General features: G+C 35.5%; 1 protein-coding gene across 1 annotated transcript in view; it reads left to right on the plus strand.

The window, feature by feature from the left end:
• The window catches only part of LOC121426030, a 28,612-nt gene extending 7,832 nt beyond the window's left edge, over positions 1 to 20,780 (plus strand). Inside the window, exons 4-11 of the mRNA XM_041622159.1 lie at positions 133 to 337; positions 5,935 to 6,245; positions 8,040 to 8,180; positions 8,896 to 9,084; positions 10,271 to 10,436; positions 11,168 to 11,291; positions 12,360 to 12,594; positions 20,049 to 20,780. Of these exons, the coding sequence (XP_041478093.1) occupies positions 133 to 337; positions 5,935 to 6,245; positions 8,040 to 8,180; positions 8,896 to 9,084; positions 10,271 to 10,436; positions 11,168 to 11,291; positions 12,360 to 12,594; positions 20,049 to 20,527 (1,850 nt within the window). The 3' untranslated portion in view covers positions 20,528 to 20,780. The remainder of the gene's footprint in view (positions 1 to 132; positions 338 to 5,934; positions 6,246 to 8,039; positions 8,181 to 8,895; positions 9,085 to 10,270; positions 10,437 to 11,167; positions 11,292 to 12,359; positions 12,595 to 20,048) is intronic.
• Positions 20,781 to 21,911: the final 1,131 nt, after the last annotated feature.

The raw sequence follows: 21,911 nt of genomic DNA on the forward strand, positions 1-21,911 counted from the left end.
ATTATCATAATCATCATCTTCATCGTTGTCACCATCATTATGATTATTATTAATCATCATTATAGTAGTATTGTTATCATTAATGCTATTTTAACTTATCATCACATACCGTACATGTATTATGTGAATCAGGTTTGACTCCTCATCTTGGGGCTGGAATGAAGCAGTTCTGCAGAGACAACATCGTCCAACAATGTGGCCTCCTTGATAGCAAAGGCATCCGGAGGGTTGAGGATGTCACCAACCTCACTGATCTCCTAGACACCAACAAGCCACCAGAGATAGACACCATGCTCCTGACGTCTTCCTCTGGGTCTTCTGTCAAACGCACTTTCAGGTTGGTAGACTATTGTGCAATCCTTTTTAAAGGCACCTTTATCGGAAGAACATCCACTTTCATTGCATTATCAAAACTCTACACATCTCTTTTCCGATCAGTTATTTCATCTTTCTTTATCTCTTTTGTTTATGTATTATGCATTTTGATGCCTTTTCTTTTTAAATGTTGTTACATGTATTGTCAACTATGAAGAGTGTAGTGGTTTTTATCGTCTCACCTGCATAGCAGAGTGAGACTATAGGCGCCGCTTTTCCGACGGCGGCGGCGTCAACATCAAATCTTAACCTGAGGTTAAGTTTTTGAAATGACATCATAACTTAGAAAGTATATGGACCTAGTTCATGAAACTTGGCCACATCCTATTAGAGTTTCATGTCACATGACCAAGGTCAAAGGTCATTTAGGGTCAATGAACTTAGACCATGTTGGGGAATCAACATCAAAATCTTAACCTGAGGTTAAGTTTTTGAAATGTCATCATAACTTAGAAAATATATGGACCTAGTTCATTGAACTTGGACATAAGGTTAATCAAGTATCACCAAACATCCTGCATGAGTTTCACGTCACATGACCAAGGTCAAAGGTCATTTAGGGTCAATGAACTTTGGCCGATTTGGGGGTATCTGTTGAATTACAATCAAAACTTTAAAAGTTTTTGGATCTGATTCATGAAACTTGGACATAATAGTAATCAAGTATCACTGAACATCCTGTGCAAGTTTTAGGTCACATGATCAAGGTCAAAGGTCATTTAGGGTCAATGAACTTTGGCTGAATTGGGGGTATTTGTTGAATTACCATCATAACTTTAAAAGTATGTTGGTCTAGTTCATAAAACTTGGACATAAGAGTAATCAAGTATCACTGAACATCCTGTGTGCATTTTAGGTCACATGACCAAGGTCAAAGGTCAAAAAAGTTTCAGGTCAAAAAAGTTTCAGGTCACATGATCAAGGTCAAAGGTCATGTGAGGTCAATGAACTTTGGCCACATTGGGAGTATTTGTTGAATTACCATCCTATCTCTGTAAAGTGTATTGGTCTAGTTCATAAAACGTGGAAATAAGAGTAACCAAGTATCACTGAACATCTTGTGCGATTTATAGTAGTTTTCAAAGTCAGCACTGCTGCTATGTTGAATCGCGTGATGCAGGTGAGACGGCCAGAGGGATTCTACTTGTTATGATTATTATTGGCAGTGATTCGATATTTCCTTATGTTGCAATTGCTTCTGTTGTGATTTCTCTGAAGATATTAGATTACGATTTGTGCTGTGAACTTGTGAGTTGTGATAGGGTTTGGGGTTTCAGAATTCTGTCAGGATTATAATTAGGTTATTGCATGGTTAAGATTTAGGCCATGGTTCCCATTAGGTTTGAGGTGCAAATCTTCGGTGATAGCTACTAGTCAGAGCAAGTGTCATGGAACAAGGAATAACAAAGCTATGGCATATTAAAGATTTGCATTATTCTGGTGAAACAGTCGTAGGCATGTCTTCAAGAATATTCAATGAGCAAATCGATGATGTCATATCCTCACTTGTTAGTTTGTATTTTAAATATGACATTAGGTTTATTCACATTTTTACTACCAAAAACTGACAAAATGGATTGACAATTGAATTAATACATTAGATATTCATTGCTGCAACTTATTTCATTCCAAAGGAAACACATTGTTCACACATGTACATGTATGAAAATATGAAACAATTATGACATGTAATTAAACATAAGAAAAAGCAAAGTGGGGATGTGACATCATCTGCCCACCTAATGAATATTCATGATGACATGCATACATCAATTTTCACAAAATATTGCTAAACTTTAAAATTCAATGACTTCTGTAATATTTGTTATCCGATTTTGACGACATTTTCAGCATTTTGCTCAGTGAATTCTACTCTATTTACTTGGATATATGTATATATTTACATATTCAGCCTGCAGCTTTTAAAGCAAATAATGACATCATTGAAATTGTATGATCTGCTGCAGTTTGAAACCAATTTGGCCTTTACTCCACAATAAAGACTTGCAATTAAACAAAAAAAAATTCAAGGATACCTTTACAGTTGATCTGAATCTCAAATCAAAATTTTCTATTCATGCTTATAACAGAAAATATGGAAAATCCGATTTGTTCCAAAATTGGATTGTAGACCAGTCATAAGGTGTGCAGTGAGCCAGGGACCTTTAATTGGGTAAAGAAGCTACATTGGTGGTGCTTCATAAAACACTCAAGTTCATGCACAACTGGACAGGTTCTTATCCGGGGGGGGGGGGCCACTTCCATTAACGACCCTAAACAGGTATAGCTTTCCTAGCAAAATAGATACCTTTTTTCATTATTTTTGTGTTTTTGACACCCTTTCCACATTACGTACGTAACGTGCCCTATCTTGAAAAAGACGTCCTTTTTACATGTTTTTTTTTTTTGTCGCGCATGCTATCCACTAGTCAATGTTAGTGCCCCCCCCCCCCTGGGTTCCTACATGTATGTTATGACCATTTAGCACAAGTGTTTCACAAAGATGCAAGTCTGAGTAAAAAAAATTCTTTGGATTCCCATTTGCATGTGATAATGTATCTGCATATTCAGGGTTCCCTCAGTCATGGAAAAATTTGTGGTCATGGAAAGTCAGGGATTTTGGAAAATTTGTTAAAAATCATGGAATTGTATTTACCTCTTGGCTATGGCAGCTTTCCAGTTTGTTGTGTCTCGCAACTCTCATACTCTGTGATCATACTCTGCTATTGTAATTGGAGTTCATGATTTAAATTTTTCCCAGTTTTGTGACATCCCAAATTCTACATAACTCGGGGAAGTTGTGGAAAGCAGCAGTTTACTCATGGAAAAGTCAAGGAATTCTGTTTTCAAATATCTGTGGGAACCCTGACATTGGTTAGATCATGCACAAACCGTGTACCCATTTATCAGATTATGTATGATACATGTAAATGGGTGCATCGGTGTTTATAACCATGACAAGAGTTGAGTCACGTTCTTAAATACTCCCCAAGTCAGAATAGCTGGCCCCTTGTACTTTGATCCATCGCTTGAATACACTATGCATATGCATGTTCTTTACCACCAGAGTTTGTGCTTGCTTGCCATAGATATATTGCGAGCCCTCTTGAAGTGCTTTGAGGTGTGTTTGTGTTCAATGATTTTAATGTAAACTGTACAAGTTTCAATATTTTCAAAAATGTTCAATCGATATTAAGTTGAACTCGGATTAGAGTCATTTGGAATTTACCTTGAATTCATGAACCGATTGGTAGCAGGCAAGGGTGATTACATGTAGATTGCACACTAAATCATTTGAATTACAAAAAGAAATAAGTAAAGACATAATTAAACCCAAATAATCTATTGAAACTACATTTGATTAAATAAATAATATTAACAGTGTTGATTGAGGATACTTACTGAAAGAACAATCTAACTGAACAAGGTACTAATTAGAGTGATATGTCTATAGGTTTTTTTTATGATAACAGGAAGTTAAACTAGATCATTTAGTAGAATACATGGAGCATTTTATGAAAAGACTTGATAGATATTTTCGCTAATAAGGTCTTTTTTATCTGACAGTTGCTATGGTAATAATTAGGACCCTTATGGTACCTTTCAGCCAATGAAAATCAAAGAGATTTGTCAAGTATTCATGAAATACATGTACATGTATGCTCTCCTTGAGTGAATGTCAGACATTTTATCTGACAAGACCTGTTTTGTCTGACAGTTACCATAGTAACAGTTCTTCTCAGTCAATAAAAATGAAGTAAAATTGTCTCATCTGACAACTTGTCAGACGACATACATGTATGTTGATGAATCTCTCTCCAGTATATTGCTATTGTAACAAAGCTTCTGTTGAATGTCGAATTTTCCCTCTTAGTTTCACTCCTGCCTTTCCAATTCCTAGTATTATACAGTGCGTCCCAGAAAAAACGAAATTAAGATTTAGCGATGATTTATCATAACTTTATCATAAATACAATAGACAAATGACCTACCAATGTAAAGCTTAGAATCTCCTCTTTCATCTGAAATTACTTAGATTATTTCTCATTCATGCATGAGTAAGCTAAAACAATTTGAAGAAAGGATACCAAAAATCTATTTGGCGGGGGTTATTTGAATTTCAAAAATAAAATCACATGCATAAAAAATTCAATATCTGCTCTTTTATTTGATACCTTAATCACAGATAATGGTAGAGAAGTAAAAAGTTATGTTCCCTCAAAAAAAATCCTCGTATTTCCATAATTTCATTAAATAAACGTGTCTTCACACGGTTAACAAAAGGCTTAATGCATGGCTGATCATCAACAAAACGGAGTGTCGAGTTAGTTTGAACGCTAGCCTGTTAAACCTCTTCATTTCATGAAATTATTAAAATTCAAGCCTTATTTGTAATGACCTGAACTTTGTTATTTCTTTTCTGTAATTGAGGTATCAAACTAAAGAGCAGATATTAAACTTTTCAAAAATGTGGTTTTCTTTTGGAAACCCAGATACAGCCCGCCAAGTAACTTTTTGGTATCCCCTTTTCAAATTGTTTTTGCTCACCTATACATGAATGAGAAATATTAAGTAATTTTAGATGAAAGAGGAGATTCTAAGCTTAAAAATTGTCGGTCATTTGTCTATTGTATCTGTGATTAAGTTATGATAAATCATCGCTAAATCTCGGTTTCGTTTTTTCTGGGACACACTGTATATCCATGATACAGGATGTGTACACTTCCCCTCAGTAGGTCCTTGTGACTTCTAGTTTGGTTTATGATGTAAGCCCAATGTCCAGGTCATCTACCACAATCATGACTTAAAGGGATTGATTAACTTTGTAAAAAAACAACAACAAATTTTACTTCTGACTTAGTGAGGGGCATATATCCTTTCCTAGTTATTGATATCTGGAAGTTAGATACAACATTGAAGTTGCTATTTTTTCATTGAAGCAAAAATAATTAAGGTATTAACTATATCATGGTTGAGAACGTCCAACGTATAGCATGTGCATGAACAATTACAACCTGTCTATGTGTAGGCCTATGCTTCAAACTCTAGCTTGGAAATGTATGAATCTCCCATAGTCTGTAAAGTTCTGGGGATTTCTATCTGATCTAAAAAGTTGCAATTATGAACAGCAGCCACTAGAACATTGATTTCATGATTTTAGATTCTTGACAAAGTTAGTAACTGCTTTTAATTTATTCAGTCTTCTATTAACTTTATCTTGTAAATGAATACCGTAGTCAAAATGCCACTTTGTCGGCTTTCACTTTTCATGACCATCTTTTCTTAAAGTAGTTTCTGTGAGGCATGTAGCCCCCCCCCCATAAGCTACATCCATAGCTTTACCCTTGTTTGCTATGCAAAAGCCTTCATTTGAGTTAAGTGGTCTGATCATGCAGCCTAAGGTCACTGCCAGTGACATGTGTACTCTTGTTGTATTTGTGCTAGTCTTATGTGAAGACCCACTTGATGATTAACATTTCAATCAGGGTCTTTGCCTGAAGAAGCTTGTAGGATTTCTCCTTAGCTTTCACCCAATCTCCACTATTTCTTCACACACAGATCAGTTGTTGAGAAGATCATGGGCGAGATGGAAGAAAAGTTTGCCATATCAGCAGAGAGTGGTGAAGAAGGGGAAGCGAAGAAGCTAGCCCGCCCTCCCTACGGCACCACGACATACGCCAATTGGATCGTCCCGCTCTACAAGGAGTCTAGGCTGTGCCTCGACGAGGAGAGGTATGCTCCGGCGATGTTCCTACTGATGCTGAATGATGTGTTGATGGTGAATGAGGACCTTCGTCCAAAACACGCCATGCTCCATCTCAAAGAAGTGGAAAAGCTAAAGTTGGACGACTCTTTCAACGGAACAGCAGGTAAAGCTGTGGACATGTGAATCTGGAACATAGACTCTGGGGTGTTTCACAAAGATTTAAGCATGAATTAGAGTTGCACTTAAATACCTAGTTGCGTACGGTATGAAAGACATGACCACATTGGTCAGATCGTGCCAACAGGGCATGTACTATTGCGTATTGATCAATAAGATTACCCGTTGCAGATCTTATACGTCGGGTTTTAAGTGCTACTCTGAGTCATGCTTAAATCTTTGTGAAACACCCCCCCCCCCCGTGGTGTTTCATAAACCTGTTCCCAAGTTACAAGAGAATTGACGATCAACTGGTAACCATTTCTTGTGGTAAAATGCTTTCCATCAGATTTTCATATCTGACGAATTAGTTCCTAAAAAGGATCACCAGTCATCCGTAAAGTCTCTCATAACTGATAGACAGTCTCATGAAACACCCACCTGGTGCCCATAACACAAAGGTTAGCAATGATCGTAGAACATTTTCTACAATCGATTGCATTGACTACAATGTACAATCAATCATAAAAATCTAGCAGACGATTAATCGCTAACCTTTGTGTTATGCGACCCTGGACTATGTAACATAAAGCTTAGCGATTGATCTTGGTTCTTATTTCTACAATTGATTGCCATGATTTTTTGTATGGTCAATCATAAAAACTCAGCCCCACAAACAATTACTATACAAATAATGCACGTAAGCGCGTACATGTAGGGCCAAATAATGAACAATGTGTGGAATATCCATTTGGCAAGTCGAGCATAGAGTTCATTTCTTAGGTCAATGCACAAGAACGCGTGCATTGTTTGTTTTATACAATCCCCCTCCTTTTCCATGTTACTGAGTTGCCCCGAATGCCATATTTGATCTAAATTCTAGATAATTTCAGACCTCACACTATCCTGCACTCTTACGTCAGAGTGCGGGATAGTACTTTTGATATGACGTCAGAGTGCAGGATAGTGCATTTTGGATGCAATAGTGCAATTCACTGAATATCATGTGATCCGATTTGGACCAATCAGATTACAGAACATTCCTAGGAGTTGTATGATAAGGTTTATGTTACAGAGCCCTGGGCCCTCTTACATTACAATCTCTGTACTTTTGCACAATTTTAAGAATGACTAGAATGTGTAGTGTTGAAATTTGAGCGTAAAGAAAACAATAAATTTATGGTAAAGTCTTTAAAATCAAGTCAAATTATCATGGTAAATCCGGATCTTATGTATTTATGTCAACCTGACTGTAAAATAATGAAATCCAAGCTGAAAAGCGAGCACAAAGCAGACACCACACATGGGATTGTTTTTTTGTTTTTTTTGCTAGGAATAAGGTCTGTCACCTCGCAGGAATTTCATGTTATTTTGATAATTTATCAGCAATTACACATTTTCTACCAAAATCATTGGGCACTTACAAAGTTACAATCATACACAACTTGGCTGGCCCTTTTATTGGATGCCATTCAAGAACACTACACCAACTTACAGTTATATGTTTAAATGTGAGAATAGACCTCATTCTGGCCTGCCTACCTTCTTCAAGAGGGCGCTGTTTAATCCGACTTCTCTGTATTTTGCAGATTATTCAGCGTTCGATCCTTGGCCATTCCACTTATGCCTGTGAGCAAGGAATTTAGTCTTCAGTGCTATTTTATCCTATATTCAAATAAATGGAAATATGATGCATTATTAGTACCTATGTGTGCACTTGTGTTTTGTTTGTATTTTTTAGTCTGCATAACCAATATACGATTTTGCCATTAAATTCATCAATAATTTCCTTGAAATGCAGGAACAACCTGTTATCGGATGGCCACGGAGCAGATACCAGAACTAAAGAGACTCTCTGAAACGGATCGTGTCGGGCTCACACCCAAGCTTGTTTGTCTGACTAGGAAACTTGAAAAGATCTACGATGATAAAAAAGCTATTGGTAAGAAGACCTCAAAGATTTTCTGAAATAGAAAATCTATTATATTTTTACAAAAAGCTTTTGCTAAGACATATAATTGAAATAGGGGTATTGAAAAAAAATCTTTGTTTTTATAACCGATTTCGTATGGATTTAGCTATATTTGATGTATTTTTTTTGCTACTTTTTGGTTGTTGTATTTTTGTTTTCTCTTTAGTTATAAAAATTATATATTTTTTCATAATGTAGTAATTGTTAATATACATATGTCTTTTTTCCTAGTCTTATTACTTTTATGTATGTATTTTAATGTATTAATTAAGCGCATTGAAATGTAAATGTAATATGATATAAATGTAACATGTATTGTATTATATTAGTACCATGTATTAATTTATTACAAAATGACTTTTAATATCTAGTTCACCTTAGGCTCTTCTGTTCTTTTCTGTATCCCATTTTATTTTCACTTTGCTTTTACTTTTCGCTGTTTATTATTGTATTTTCAAGTGATACAAAGTTATTGTAATGATGATTCAACCAATCAATCTTTAAGCTTATGTTGAATTACTTCTTTGTGTTATATACTTTTACATTTTCTTTGTATTTGTATCTCCCATCTCTACTCCCTAACCCTACACTCTCCTTCCTCCCTCTTCTTTATCATCCCTCTCCCATCCATCCTGTCTTTTTCCCTCTTTTCCCCTCCCCCCCACTCCCCCCCACTCCCCTGTAGGCCTAGTGATCTGTCGTAGCGCAGCTGTTGCCAAGTACCTGACTAAGATCATTGAGGAGAGCAACATCGCAATGGCTAAGGGTATCCGACCTCAGCATCTGGAGGAGCTAGGGGAGTGTGCCGATGACGGAGAGGAGAGTGAGAGACGTGCCCGACAGACGGCCATCTTGGATGATTTTAAAAGCGAGGGTAAGCAACTTGGATACAGGTATCAAAGTCAAATCTATAGGGGTTCCATGACATTTCCTCCGGAGACCATTGCTCCAATGATAAATCTGCATGTTAAGCCAAATGTAAAGTCTAACAAGGTGCGATAGCTCAGTCGGCAGAGCGGGGGATTCGTATTTAGGTGACCCGGGTTCGATTCCCACTTGGTGCGCTAGTGCCCTTTGGTAAGGCATTAATCCTCAGTACCAGGTCCTTCGGAGAGGACCTTAAGCCATCAGTCCTCTGGTTGCTTGCTTACAAGCATTCATGCTTTCTTAGCAGTCAGGTAAAAAAATCACCACCAATCAATCAATCAACCTCCAACACTCAGTAAACCCAAATCCTTAGCTTCACATTAATCTGAACCAAAAACTCTATTGCAATCCTAACTCTAACCATACACCCTCCGAGATATCAAGACTGGAGCAAATGTCGCAGGAGAAATGTTGTGTCACCTCTTTTGAGACTATAGAAATATGTTCACAACTTGAAGGAAATTTGACTTAGAAGAGGTATGTAAGTCATATTTTTGCATAATCTTGGCCCCATAACAAAGTTAGCTGTTCATTGCTATTTTGAAAGAAGAATTCTGATTGGATCTTCATCATTCTACTGAACAAAATGCGCATGCAACGAAGATCTTGATAGGCCAATTCCTTTAGCAATTTATCGCTAACCTTTTTGTTACGGGCCCTGGTCCAAAACATTGGTTTGACCTGGGTGAATATATTCAGCTTATGGGAGGTTTATTTATTTAAGTTTACCTGTAGCTCTCATAGCGTGTTGGGAATAACTCATACAGAAGGAAGGAGAGAGTCCAAAATTTTTCCTTCAGAGGGCCACATTAGATGACTTATTAACAGGCGTGGATCCAGAGTAAGATTTTTACAGGGTGCGAGTTTGTCCGAAAAATTTGGCAGGCAAAAAGAAAGAGGGTCACCGCTCCATTTAACCTGTTGCCTCGAAGATTCTATAAATCTCATGGTTTTAACACAGGGACCTCCAGGTTCCCGGAAGCAACAGGTTATTACTGGGTGTGCAATAAAGACTGCGTTGGATGCACCTTTATATTTTCAAATTTACTGGGTTAGCCCGTACCCTAGGCTGTCCCCTGGATCCTTGCATACAAAAAAAAGAGTCTTTGATCATCACTTATTTCTCATTGTAGGGCGTATCAATCTGGTGATCAGTACAGACTTTGAACAGGTGGACCTCGAGCTGCCCGACTGCCATTTTGTGATCCGTTACAACGAGGTATGTGACGAGCTTGGCACGATCCACTGGTCAGGCAGGAAGAAAGCCAAGAAAGGTCATTGCTTCTTCATCACACAGAAGTGAGTTATCAGAGCCTCGTCTTACAAAGAGTGACGATTGATCCAATCAATCATAACTCTATGGAAATCCATCAGTGTCATAATTTTTTCTACAGGAAATTTGCACAATGTCCTTTGTAAACAAAGAGAAGCACAGTGAATTTTCAAGAAAACAATGAATGCATGAATATACTGTACATCATAGTTAGAAAATGTTTTGAACAAACATGAATAATACATGTCCATGTTGCTGGCCATCCATAGTTGCGATTGATTGGATAAATCGTAACTCTTTGTAAGATGGGGCCCAGGAGTCTTGCATGTGGTAGTGTCAGTTGCAGTGGCCGAGTAGTGGTATTATTAATGTTACTCAGTGCTGCTTATACTAGTATCCTTAGTTGAAGTGGTAGTGGTAGTATTCATGGAAATGTTCGTGGTAGTGTTAGGGTTAATGGTAGTGGAAGTGGTTCTGTTCATGGTAGTGGTAGTGTTAGGATAAGTGGTAGTAGTGTAGTGATAGTGATAATGTTAGTGGTAGTGGAAGTATTAGTAGTGGTAAAGCTAATGGTAATGTTAATGGCAGTGGTATTGTTATAGTGGTAGGTGAGCCGTGATATGTTGCATTACATTGAACAATTTGCAAGTAAGCAAAGAGAGCGAGCTACTAAATGATTTATATTATTAAATTAATGATTAAAAGAAATTAACTTACAGTTGTTTATCATGTATTTTTTCTTTCTTCATTATCACAGGGGAACGATGGTTTGTCGTCAGGAGGAGATGAAACGAGAGGCTTTGATTGAACTTGAAAAACATCTCAAGGTTCTTAATGAAATGGAGTCCAAGGATTGGTATGACAAAGTAGAAAACAAACAGGTAAGAAGTTGATACGGTGCCGTTGCTTCACTACTGTGGACCTTGTCAATTGCTCTGATGCCATATTATTTTTCTGCATTATTAGATATTGATGAAAAAAAAAAAATCTGCAAAAGTCTAGCTTCCTTATGTGTCAGTTGATATCTGCCTGTTAAAGGACAAGTCCACCCCAACAAAAATTTGATTCGGATAAAAAGAGAAAAATTCAACAAGCATAACACTGAAAATTTCATCAAAATCAGAAGTAAAATAAGAAAGTTATGGCATTTTAAAGTTTCGCTTATTTCAACAAAATAGTAATATGAACGAGTCAGTTACATCCAAATGAGAGGGTTGATGACATCGCTCACTCACCAATTCTTTTGTATTTTATTATATGAAATATGAAATATTTTTATTTTCTCGTCATTGTCATGTGAAATGAAGTTTCATTCCTCCCTGAACACGTGGAATTCCATTATTTTAACATTTTGTGCTTCAGGCAAGGAGGTCCTAATCGTCAAATTCGTAAAAATTGAAATATTGTATAATTCAAACAATAAAAAACAAATGAAATAGTGAGTGAGTGACATCATCGACTCTCTCATTTGGATGTAACTGGCTCGTTCATATAACTATTTTGATGAAAATAAGTGAAACTTTGAAATGTCATAACTTTCTTATTTTACATCCGACTTTGATGAAATTTTCAGCATTGTGCTTGTCTGATTTTTCTCTATTGATTCAAATCAACATTTTTCTGAGGTGGACTTGACCTTTAAGCTGAAGTATTTTACACCAGATTATACAGAGTATGTGTTGATTCAAACAATTTATGTGGTCACAGCTGCTACTGGTGACTTCTATTTTATGTTTGTAACCTTGATTTTTAATTCAAATTACACAATTCATCCACTTGTCTCATGTATTTGACCTTTTAAAGAGAATATAAACATTGTATAGATTTTTTTGTTCATTCACCTATTATGCTAATATGAATTTTGATAGGTAAAGTGCAATGATACTGCTGAAATGTATAAGAACTCTGTTGCATACTGTCAATGTATTTATGGAATCGTATCGTTACAGTTTGCGTGTATGAGGAGCAACGCCAACCGCGACTTTGTGGTCAACTTCCAGCGCTTCAACCGTCGAGCAAGGGACTACACCCTCCTGTGCCAAAGCTGTCGTAAGTTCATCTGTAACGCCCATTTCCTCCTGAAACGGGGTATCTACGTATCCTGTCAGGATTCATCCATCAAAGAACGCTTGAGCGTCCAAGGGATGACCTCCCCGCTCAGAAGGACCGATGATGATGTAACTGGTAGGTAAAAAACTGGTCACCAAGAGGTGGTTTTCTTGAAACATTCTTATCTCTGTACTTATCTTTTGTCTTATCTCATTGAGATAGGAAGATGCTAAAATCTTTGGAACTCGGTATACTGAAAATATCTTGTTCTTTTCTCTGTAAGGACTGCCCCTTTCTCGTCTTCAACACACATGTTTTAGATATTACCAATCAAATACACTTTATATTAGTTTAACCAATAGAACTGTTCCTTATGTCAAGAGAATATTATGCGCTCTGCAGGTATAATAATTACTGGTAATTACATAATTGTATGACATTCAGAATACCATATGCGTATTATATTGTCTTTTTAGCGCATGTTGATAATGTATGCGTAAGTTATAAATATACACGATCAGCATAGGTTGTAAAGCCAGGAAAGATGAGAAAAGGACAGTTTTCAGAATACCAAATTTTAGATTGTGATGTTGATAAGAACATATTTGAGATAAGAGTGATTTTAGAATACCGCCCTTGGGCCTTTAGTTTTCAATATTCATTACAGCAAAAATGGGCGGAAATAATATGAAGGCATATTGACTCTCCAAGGCTGTGTTTCTTTTCTGTTGTGAAAGACAAAGTACATGACAGGGCACATGTCTGGTGTTGTTACAATGTTTATTCTTTAACATCATCAGACCGACTGTACATGTACATCCCAAATTTCATCCATTCGTTGTGCTGCGCATGCATACAGTACAATATATCAATATTATGACAGGCGCAAATTGCGTCTTGGTCTTGACTATGTGCATCGACAAAATAATAATAGTCAGTTCTTTTATAGTGCATAACACATTATGAATAACGTCTCTATGCGCTTCCAAAGGACTTGGATATTATTACCCCGGCTGTAGCTCAAGCAGCTTTCACGCGCTTGGCATTTCAAGGAATAAATTCCTGCCAGGTACCCATTCACCTCACCTGGGGTGAGTGCAGCACAATGTGGATAGACATATAGCCCTGTTAACTATGGATAAAAACCTTTCAGATTGCAGTTGACGAGTAAGTTCCAAGGATGTTCACCAAGAAGTGAATATTGCCTTGAAATGACATCATGTTGAAACAGTTGACTATGTGTTCCAATTGGTCAGTATTTTCATTGGTTGTCTTGCATCAATTATTGACTTGCCCCGAGACAGTATACAATAATAATAATACATGTATGTCCATTTATATAGCGCAGTTAGTACGTGCATACCGGTATACTCAACTGCGCTTTGATACTTGGTATCATATTATTACCCTGGCTGTAGCTGAGCCGCCATATTAATAGGCACGAAAGCATTCAAGGAATAAATCCTACCGGGTACCCATCCTATATTCTTAATATGTTTTTGTAAAGATTTTAGAAATGCAACATTTTCATTATAATCAACATTTTCATTATAATCATTTTCATTATAATCAATGGCAATACTAGTATGATTACTATGAATACTAGAACTAGGTTGGAGTGCACACACCTGGATTTTTCTCTGATATTTTTCACTCATTTATCTCTGAACTGAATTGTTTTTTCTACAATGTTGTAATTTGTGTTGGAGTACATCCCTCCAGGAGACATTTGACAATCAAGATGGTATCATATGACATAGATTTAGAGTGATATTTATATTTCAAGGATTGGTGTTCTTGTCATCATTTTCTCTGAGGTCCCATATACTAATTTCTATGTCAGCTTTACTTTGAATTGATCAGGAATCAGACATCACGGTTCAGTGAACTCCAGTAGTGCAGTATTTAATGACCTGAGCCTTAACTCCATTGTCCTGTTTTCAATAGCAAGACTTTCAAATCTACTCAAGATAAGCCTCCGGATTGTCCAGCATGTTAACCTCTCCTGTGACCACCAGATCACGTTCAAAGGAAAACTCAACACTCATTGAAGAAGTCATTAAGGACCTACTACAGAACAAAGGTTTTATATCATTGGTTCATGACTCAATTGCCAAGAAGATTAGAGTCCTGGAAGAAACTATTGAAAAGCAGGAATCAGAGATAATGGACTTACAGATCAGTAAAGCTGCAAAAGAAAGGGAAATAGGGGACCTAAAGAAAAGAGTAAATGAGCAGACAGACAAGATGAAAGGGATCAGCCAGAGCATCAACGCACAAGAACAATATTCACGTCGGAACTGTCTTCGATTTTTTGGATGTCCTGAGAGAAAAGGTGAAAGTACAGACAATATAGTGATGAAGATTGTCAAGGATACCCTCAAGGTCGACCTCAAGCTTGAAGACATAGAAAGAAGCCACCGAGTCGGTCCACCAGAGCAAACTTCAGAAGCAGGAGCAGCACTGAGATCACCGCGTGGAATTATAGTGAAATTCAAGTCATATAGAAAACGTCAAGAAGTGATAGCAAACAGAAGAAAATTGAAAGGACAGAAAAGAGCGATAGTTGAAGATCTAACAATAACAAACCAAAAGCTACTAACTTCCACAAAAAGTCATCCCAATGTTGAAACTGCCTGGAGCAATGATGGTAGAATAATCGTTCTACTGAAAGGAAGTGAACGCAAGAAACTAGTCATAAGAAATCAAGATGATCTCAGAAAACTTTGAAAACAATAACTGAAAGTGTAATGAATATGAACTACCCAAATCTTCTGGAAGGAAATCTCTTTTTGTTTGTCATTGAAGCGAACTTTTATTTAATTCATTTTGTATGACATTTTTTTTTTATTTTTTTTTTTTCTTCCTTTATATTTTTTGCTTACTAGGAATTAATTGCCATTTACTGTCTTCTCTTTTTGTCAAAGTGAAATTTTACTCTATTCATTTTGCAAAACATTTTATACATATATATTCCTCACTTGGAATTGATCGATTTTTACTTTTTATTTTTAATGCTATATTCCTTATCTGACTGTTAATTGATTTAAACATTTTTCCTTATTGGTATTTAGCCAGTTCATTTCATATTTTTGTAGTTGTACTTTTTTCTAATGTGTCAACCTTTACACTTGTGTGACTTAGTTGTGATGAAAGGACATTTAAACAAAATGTCACTATTCATCTTTACTTATATATACAGTAGTTATTCTGATGTATCCTTACATCAGCTTAATTTGTACATCATGCAAAGCTGTATCTCTCTTTTTTACATTTTTCTTAAGTATTGTACAGTTTTCGGAGTGTTTTATAACTTCAAGGTAAACACACTTTTATACTTTTATGAGTAATCCTCTAATTGATCTTGACCCAGAACTTAATGTAAACTGTTTATCAAATGCATATACTTCTAATTATTATACACCGTCAGAGTTCAATGCACATTTTCAAAATAATAATGATTTCAGCCTGATACATCTTAATGCACGTAGTCTTCATAAGAACTTTGATCATATCTCAGATTTCTTATCTACTTTAAATAATAGTTTTTCAGTGATAGCTTTATCAGAAACATGGATATCCGGCACACCTGTAATTCCATTTCACTTACATGGTTATGAGTTTGTAAACTTCGATAGAGTAACAGGCAGAGGTGGCGGTGTTTGTTTTTTCATTAAAAACGATATAAAATTTTTTGTAAGAAGTGATATTTCTCTGTCTGCAGATGCAGAAACAATATGTGAATATTTATTTATTGATTTATTTAGACATGAAAAGGACAATCTGACAATAGGAGTTTTTTATAGAAAGCCCAGTACTGATGTCGCATCATTCATTGATTTTTATTCTCAGGCTCTTAACAAACTTGGTAATGATAAAAGAGAAATATTATGACAGGTGATTTTAATATTGATATGCTGAAAGAAAATGACGAAAACACAATGTCCTTTTTAAATATAAATTCTTCTTTCGGTCTACATCCTGTCATTAATCAACCCACCCGCATCACTTTAAATACAGCATCTCTCATTGATAATATTTTCTTAAATGCCTTTGCAATAAATTTGGAAAGTGGTATTTTCTCTATAGACATATCCGACCATTTACCTGTATTTTTTATATTAAATGAAACTAATTTGCTATCAAAGAATCAACAGAGGGCTAATACCTTTAAACGTAAAATTACTGATGATGGTGTGAAAAACTTACAAAGAGAACTATATAATACTGATTGGTCATCGTTATATAATTGCAATGAAGTTAATGGTGCATATGACATATTCTTAAGTAACTTTTGTAGTTTGTATAATAAACATCTTCCCATTAATTTGAAAAAGAATAAAAATACTTTGATACGTAAACCATGGATTACTCCTACATTATTAAAACATATCAAACAGAAAAATGCATTATATAAAAAATTCCTTAACAATCGATCATTTTTTAATGAAACAAAGTACAAAAAACATAGAAATATGACTAATAATATATTGCGTCATGCTAAAAAAAAGTATTTCTGTGATAAATTGTCAAAAAATAAAAACAATATCAAGGGTACATGGTCTATAATAAACAAACTACTCTGTAAGCGCAAACATAGTCTACCAAAATATATTACATGTAATAATAACAAAATTGATAATCCACAGCATATCGCCAATGAATTTAATTGTTATTTTGTAAATTGTTGTACCAATATTTTAAGATCGTCTGAGAATATTGCTGAAACTAATGATTATAATGTATACTTAAATAACTCATTTAATAACTCACTATTTTTAAAACCTATTACTGAATCGGAGATTGTAGAAATAACCAAATCACTAAAAAAGGGTTATTCATGTGGATTCGACAGTATTAATATAAACATTGTAAAAAGAGTCATATATTCCATTGTAAAACCTCTGTGCTATATATTTAATATGTCTATATCATCAGGTAATGTTCCAGATAAATTGAAAATTGCGAAGATCGTCCCTGTTTATAAGAAAGAAGACCCCCATTTTTGCAAAAACTATAGACCGATTTCAATTTTACCAAGCTTCTCAAAAATTCTAGAAAAATGTATATATAATCGTTTATACTCATTCCTAATGCTTAATAACATACTAACTGAAAGCCAGTACGGATTTAGAAGTAACCATTCCACATGTCATGCTTTAATAGATCTTCAGGATAAAGTAGTATCAGCATTGAACACTAATAAGTTTGGAGTAGGAATATTCATTGACCTTTCTAAGGCATTCGATATAGTAAATCACAATATTTTATTATCCAAATTACAATATTATGGTGTACGTGGGCTTCCATATTTATGGTTTAAAGATTACTTATACAATCGTTACCAATTCACACATTTTCAGAATACATCATCTACTTATAGCTTAGTTAAACATGGAGTTCCACAAGGTTCAATACTCGGTCCATTACTTTTTCTTATTTATTCTAATGATATTGTAATGTCATCCAGTAAACTCAAGTTCATTATGTATGCAGATGATACAACACTTTTTTACACTCAACCTGATTTTGAAAATATAAATGAAAACATAAATTCTGAATTAAAACATGTATCCCGATGGTTTAAAGCAAACAAACTGGTGGTAAACATAAATAAATCCTCATTCATCTGTTTTCATAACAAATTTAATGCTAGTAATATCTGTAATGATCTCGCTCTAAGTATTGATTCCAATCAGCTATCTAAATCTCAAGTTGTTTGCTTTTTAGGGGTTCAGGTCGATGAAAATATGAATTGGGATTCACATGTAAACTACATAAATAAGAAAGTATCCAAATGTACTGGAATTATGTACAAGTTAAGAAGTTACCTTCCTAAATCTGCCTTATTCTATATTTATAATTCTTTGATATTATCACATATTATTTATTGTATTGCTGTTTGGGGTAACTGTAGTAAGACCAAGTTAGATAAACTCTATAAATTACAAAAAAGAGCAATTCGTATATGTACCAGCAGTCATTATCTTTCACCCTCTGCACCTTTATTTCATAAAATGAATACTTTGAATATTTTTCATCTTTATCAATATCAAGTAGCAATATTAGGGTTTTTCTACTTCACAAAAAAGTTGCCAAACAAGATTAGTAAAATGTTTTGTATTAATAATACTGTACACTATCACAACACACGTATGAGTAGTTTATTTCATTTATGGAAAGTAGGAAAAACCTTTGTACAAAAAGCTATACGTTTTAATTTCCCCTTAATCTGGAACTCTGTACCTAATTTTGTTCGGTCATGCAAATCTCTATCCCTCTTTAAAAGAAGATTAAAACAATACTTTACTTCAAAATATGTCTAATTTAGCAGCTTTGCTACAATTTTATATCCACACTGGATCTTCTCAAACACGTGTTACTTATCATTTTTTGTATATACATGTATCATTCACCCTTTATGTCACCTTTGTTTTTTATGTATATATATTTGTTTTTATTATAATATGCAAAGTATAGCCTCCACATAAGCATTTGATAGTTAAGGAGACTTTATCTCACAAGGCCATTGCTGGCTTTATTTTAAGTCTTCCTATTTCATTTCTTCTATGACCATATAGGCCAAATTATATCATTGTATCTATTGTAAGTTATTTTTGTATGATTTATTCGTTCTATTATTAATCTGTATACTTGATGTGTATATTTGATGCAAATATGTACTCATTGTTTTTAGAGATGAAATAAATACGAACTGAACTGATATTGAGATAACAGGATTTCCCAAGCCATTTTACCCTGTATCTTTTTACCATTTATTTTGTCTTAACATTATTTTTCATTTCTCCTTACAACATTGCATATAATTGTGTTGAATTAGTTGTCTTTATTTTCTTTTAAATGTTCTTTTAATTACTTGGTTACATTCAGTGCCATGTCTAAAAAAATGCAAATATCAAATGGATTATTTGAGCTTGATTACATGGCTAGAAATAATGATAATCCTTGTGTTTACTGATGCCTTATAGTTAATCTTTGTTGTATCAGATATAATAACAATATGCCATTATTTTTTTTTCTTTTATCCTCTTAATCGAGGTATTTATTCACATTTATTCACAATAACATGTGCATATATATATGTATATATACAAACAATAACAAAATCAATAATGCAGTGGAGCGTCGTGGCCCAGTGGATTAGTCTCCGGACTTTGAAACAAGGGGTTGTGGGTTTGAATCCCAGCCATGGTGTAATTTCCTTCAGCAAGAAATTTATCCACATTGTGCTGCACTCAACCCAGGTGAGGTGAATGGGTACCTGGCAGGAATTTATTCCTTGAAATGCGTGTGCGCTGTAATCATAGTAATTACAGCAGCCAAGCTACAGCTGGGGTAATAATATCCAAGTCCTTTGGAAGCGCATAGAGACGTTATTCATAATTGTGATATGCGCTATACAAGAACTGTTTATTATTATTATTATTATTATGCAATTATCTTTCCAGGGACCTGTATTACTTGAAAGAATACAATCAATCGTATAACTGTATGTCTATCAAAAACCATGTACAAAATTTCAATTAATAGTAAATATCAATCGTATCTCTGTTTGTTAAACCCCACAGGTGTCCTGAAGTGCACTGGTCAGAGAAACGGACAACCTTGCCAGAAGAAGCTAGGATTTGCCGTCGACTACAAGAGACTGGAGGTCGAGGAGGGTTACGGATTGGATGTTAAATCTTTCTTCTTCAGCTACCTGGAGGGATCGCATGCCGATTACGTCGGGAAGGAATTCGACACGTGGGACGACGTCGATTTCTTCATCTACGTTGAGGACAGGGAGGATAGACAAAGAAGCGACGGAGGAGGTGGAGGAGGAGGAGGGGATGATGATGATGATGATGATATGGATGACAATCAGGGTGGAGGATCAGCAGATGGAGGGGATAGTAAGAAGAAGGAGAGCGGAGCATCGAACGTAGGAGGAGGCGGGAGAACGCGGACCACGGTGAGAGCCAGAGGGGAAGAGACGCCGATGGAGACAGAGAATGCAACGCAGACCAGGCAACGACGACCAAACGTTGATAAGAATGTTGATCGCTAGGTAATGCCCTTAGATCTTGACATGAATCTCACCTGCAATAGAGACTCATGGTCCATTACTATTTCTATTTTTATACCTTTCTGCTGCGTGTGGAAACTTGTTCATACTGCCTTAAATGTACTCTTGGAAATAAAAAAGAATTTCAAACTTTGATTAAATGATGTTTACTGATGGAAAAATAACTTGTTCTCCAAAACATGAGATATGTAGAAGTACAAAATAGAATTGGAGAAATCCATGTTTGACTACAAAATTAGTATTATTATTATTATTATTATTATTATTTGTTTGGCGTCACCTGTGCCTGGGAGGCGAAAAGCGAACTGAATCACTATGACCCGCAGGTCTCTCCTCCCGATAAAACTGATTGGGGGGAATGCAGGTGGACCACTACACCGGGGTTACCCCCTACTCTTATACGAATAGTGCAGTGGGTTCTTAACGTGCAAAGGTGGTGACTCTCCTCTACACGGGGCCTCCATTTAACGTCCTATCCGAGGGACGGAGTGTTTTCCATTGTAACATAGCCTGCATCTATGAAACATGGGAGAGACGTTTACACACAACGCACTGGCTTCAGTCATCCGCCCGGGGTGGACTCGAACCCACGATCTTTGGTTCGACGGGCAGACGTGTTACCGACTGAGCCAACACCGCTCTTTTAAATAGAATTGTAAGGTCACAACTTTCTAAAAATGTGAATTTTATGTGCTTTTAAGAATTTCTGTTGCCTTTTTTTTAAATAGAATTGTCTGCTCCTTCACACAAGAGTTTGGTCATTAAAATATTTCTTCTCTTTTTCACTGTAACTTTTTTTTTTGCAGATAGTACATATATATATTGCAGATACTATGTGGTGTATATCTATGAATGATCTGCAAGATCTAGAATTACTATATAATTTGTATGATGCATATTCTACTAATCTACAATGATGCCGGTGAAGAATGACCATCCGAGAGTGTCACAAAATGTAGTCTTTGGTGACAGGTTCGAATACATAATCTGCTTCCATGGGATTCACTTTTAGTTGTCACTAAAGTTAGGCTTGGTAGCTGCTATAGAAAGGTGGCCACTAACACATTTTGAACAGTTACTTTTACCCATATTTGAATTTCTTCTATTGGCATCAGTGTTAAGCAGTTGTTACTTATAAACAAAAAGTTGATGTATGCTTTGCTTCCAAATGTTCTGTGAAATAAACAAGTCGTGATTTCATGTACTTTTTAAGTGTGTGTTAAAAACATGTTAAAATATGCTTAATGATGTTACTTTTTTGTTCCATTCATTGCTCTTTGTGACTATATTTCTCTTCTATGATTTTTTTTTAATATAATTACCAAGCAGCTCATGAAACGCATTTTGAATCATGTTTTGAACATGT

Source organism: Lytechinus variegatus, chromosome 13 (assembly GCF_018143015.1).
Source record: "Lytechinus variegatus isolate NC3 chromosome 13, Lvar_3.0, whole genome shotgun sequence".
Taxonomy (NCBI): Eukaryota; Metazoa; Echinodermata; class Echinoidea; order Temnopleuroida; family Toxopneustidae; genus Lytechinus; species Lytechinus variegatus.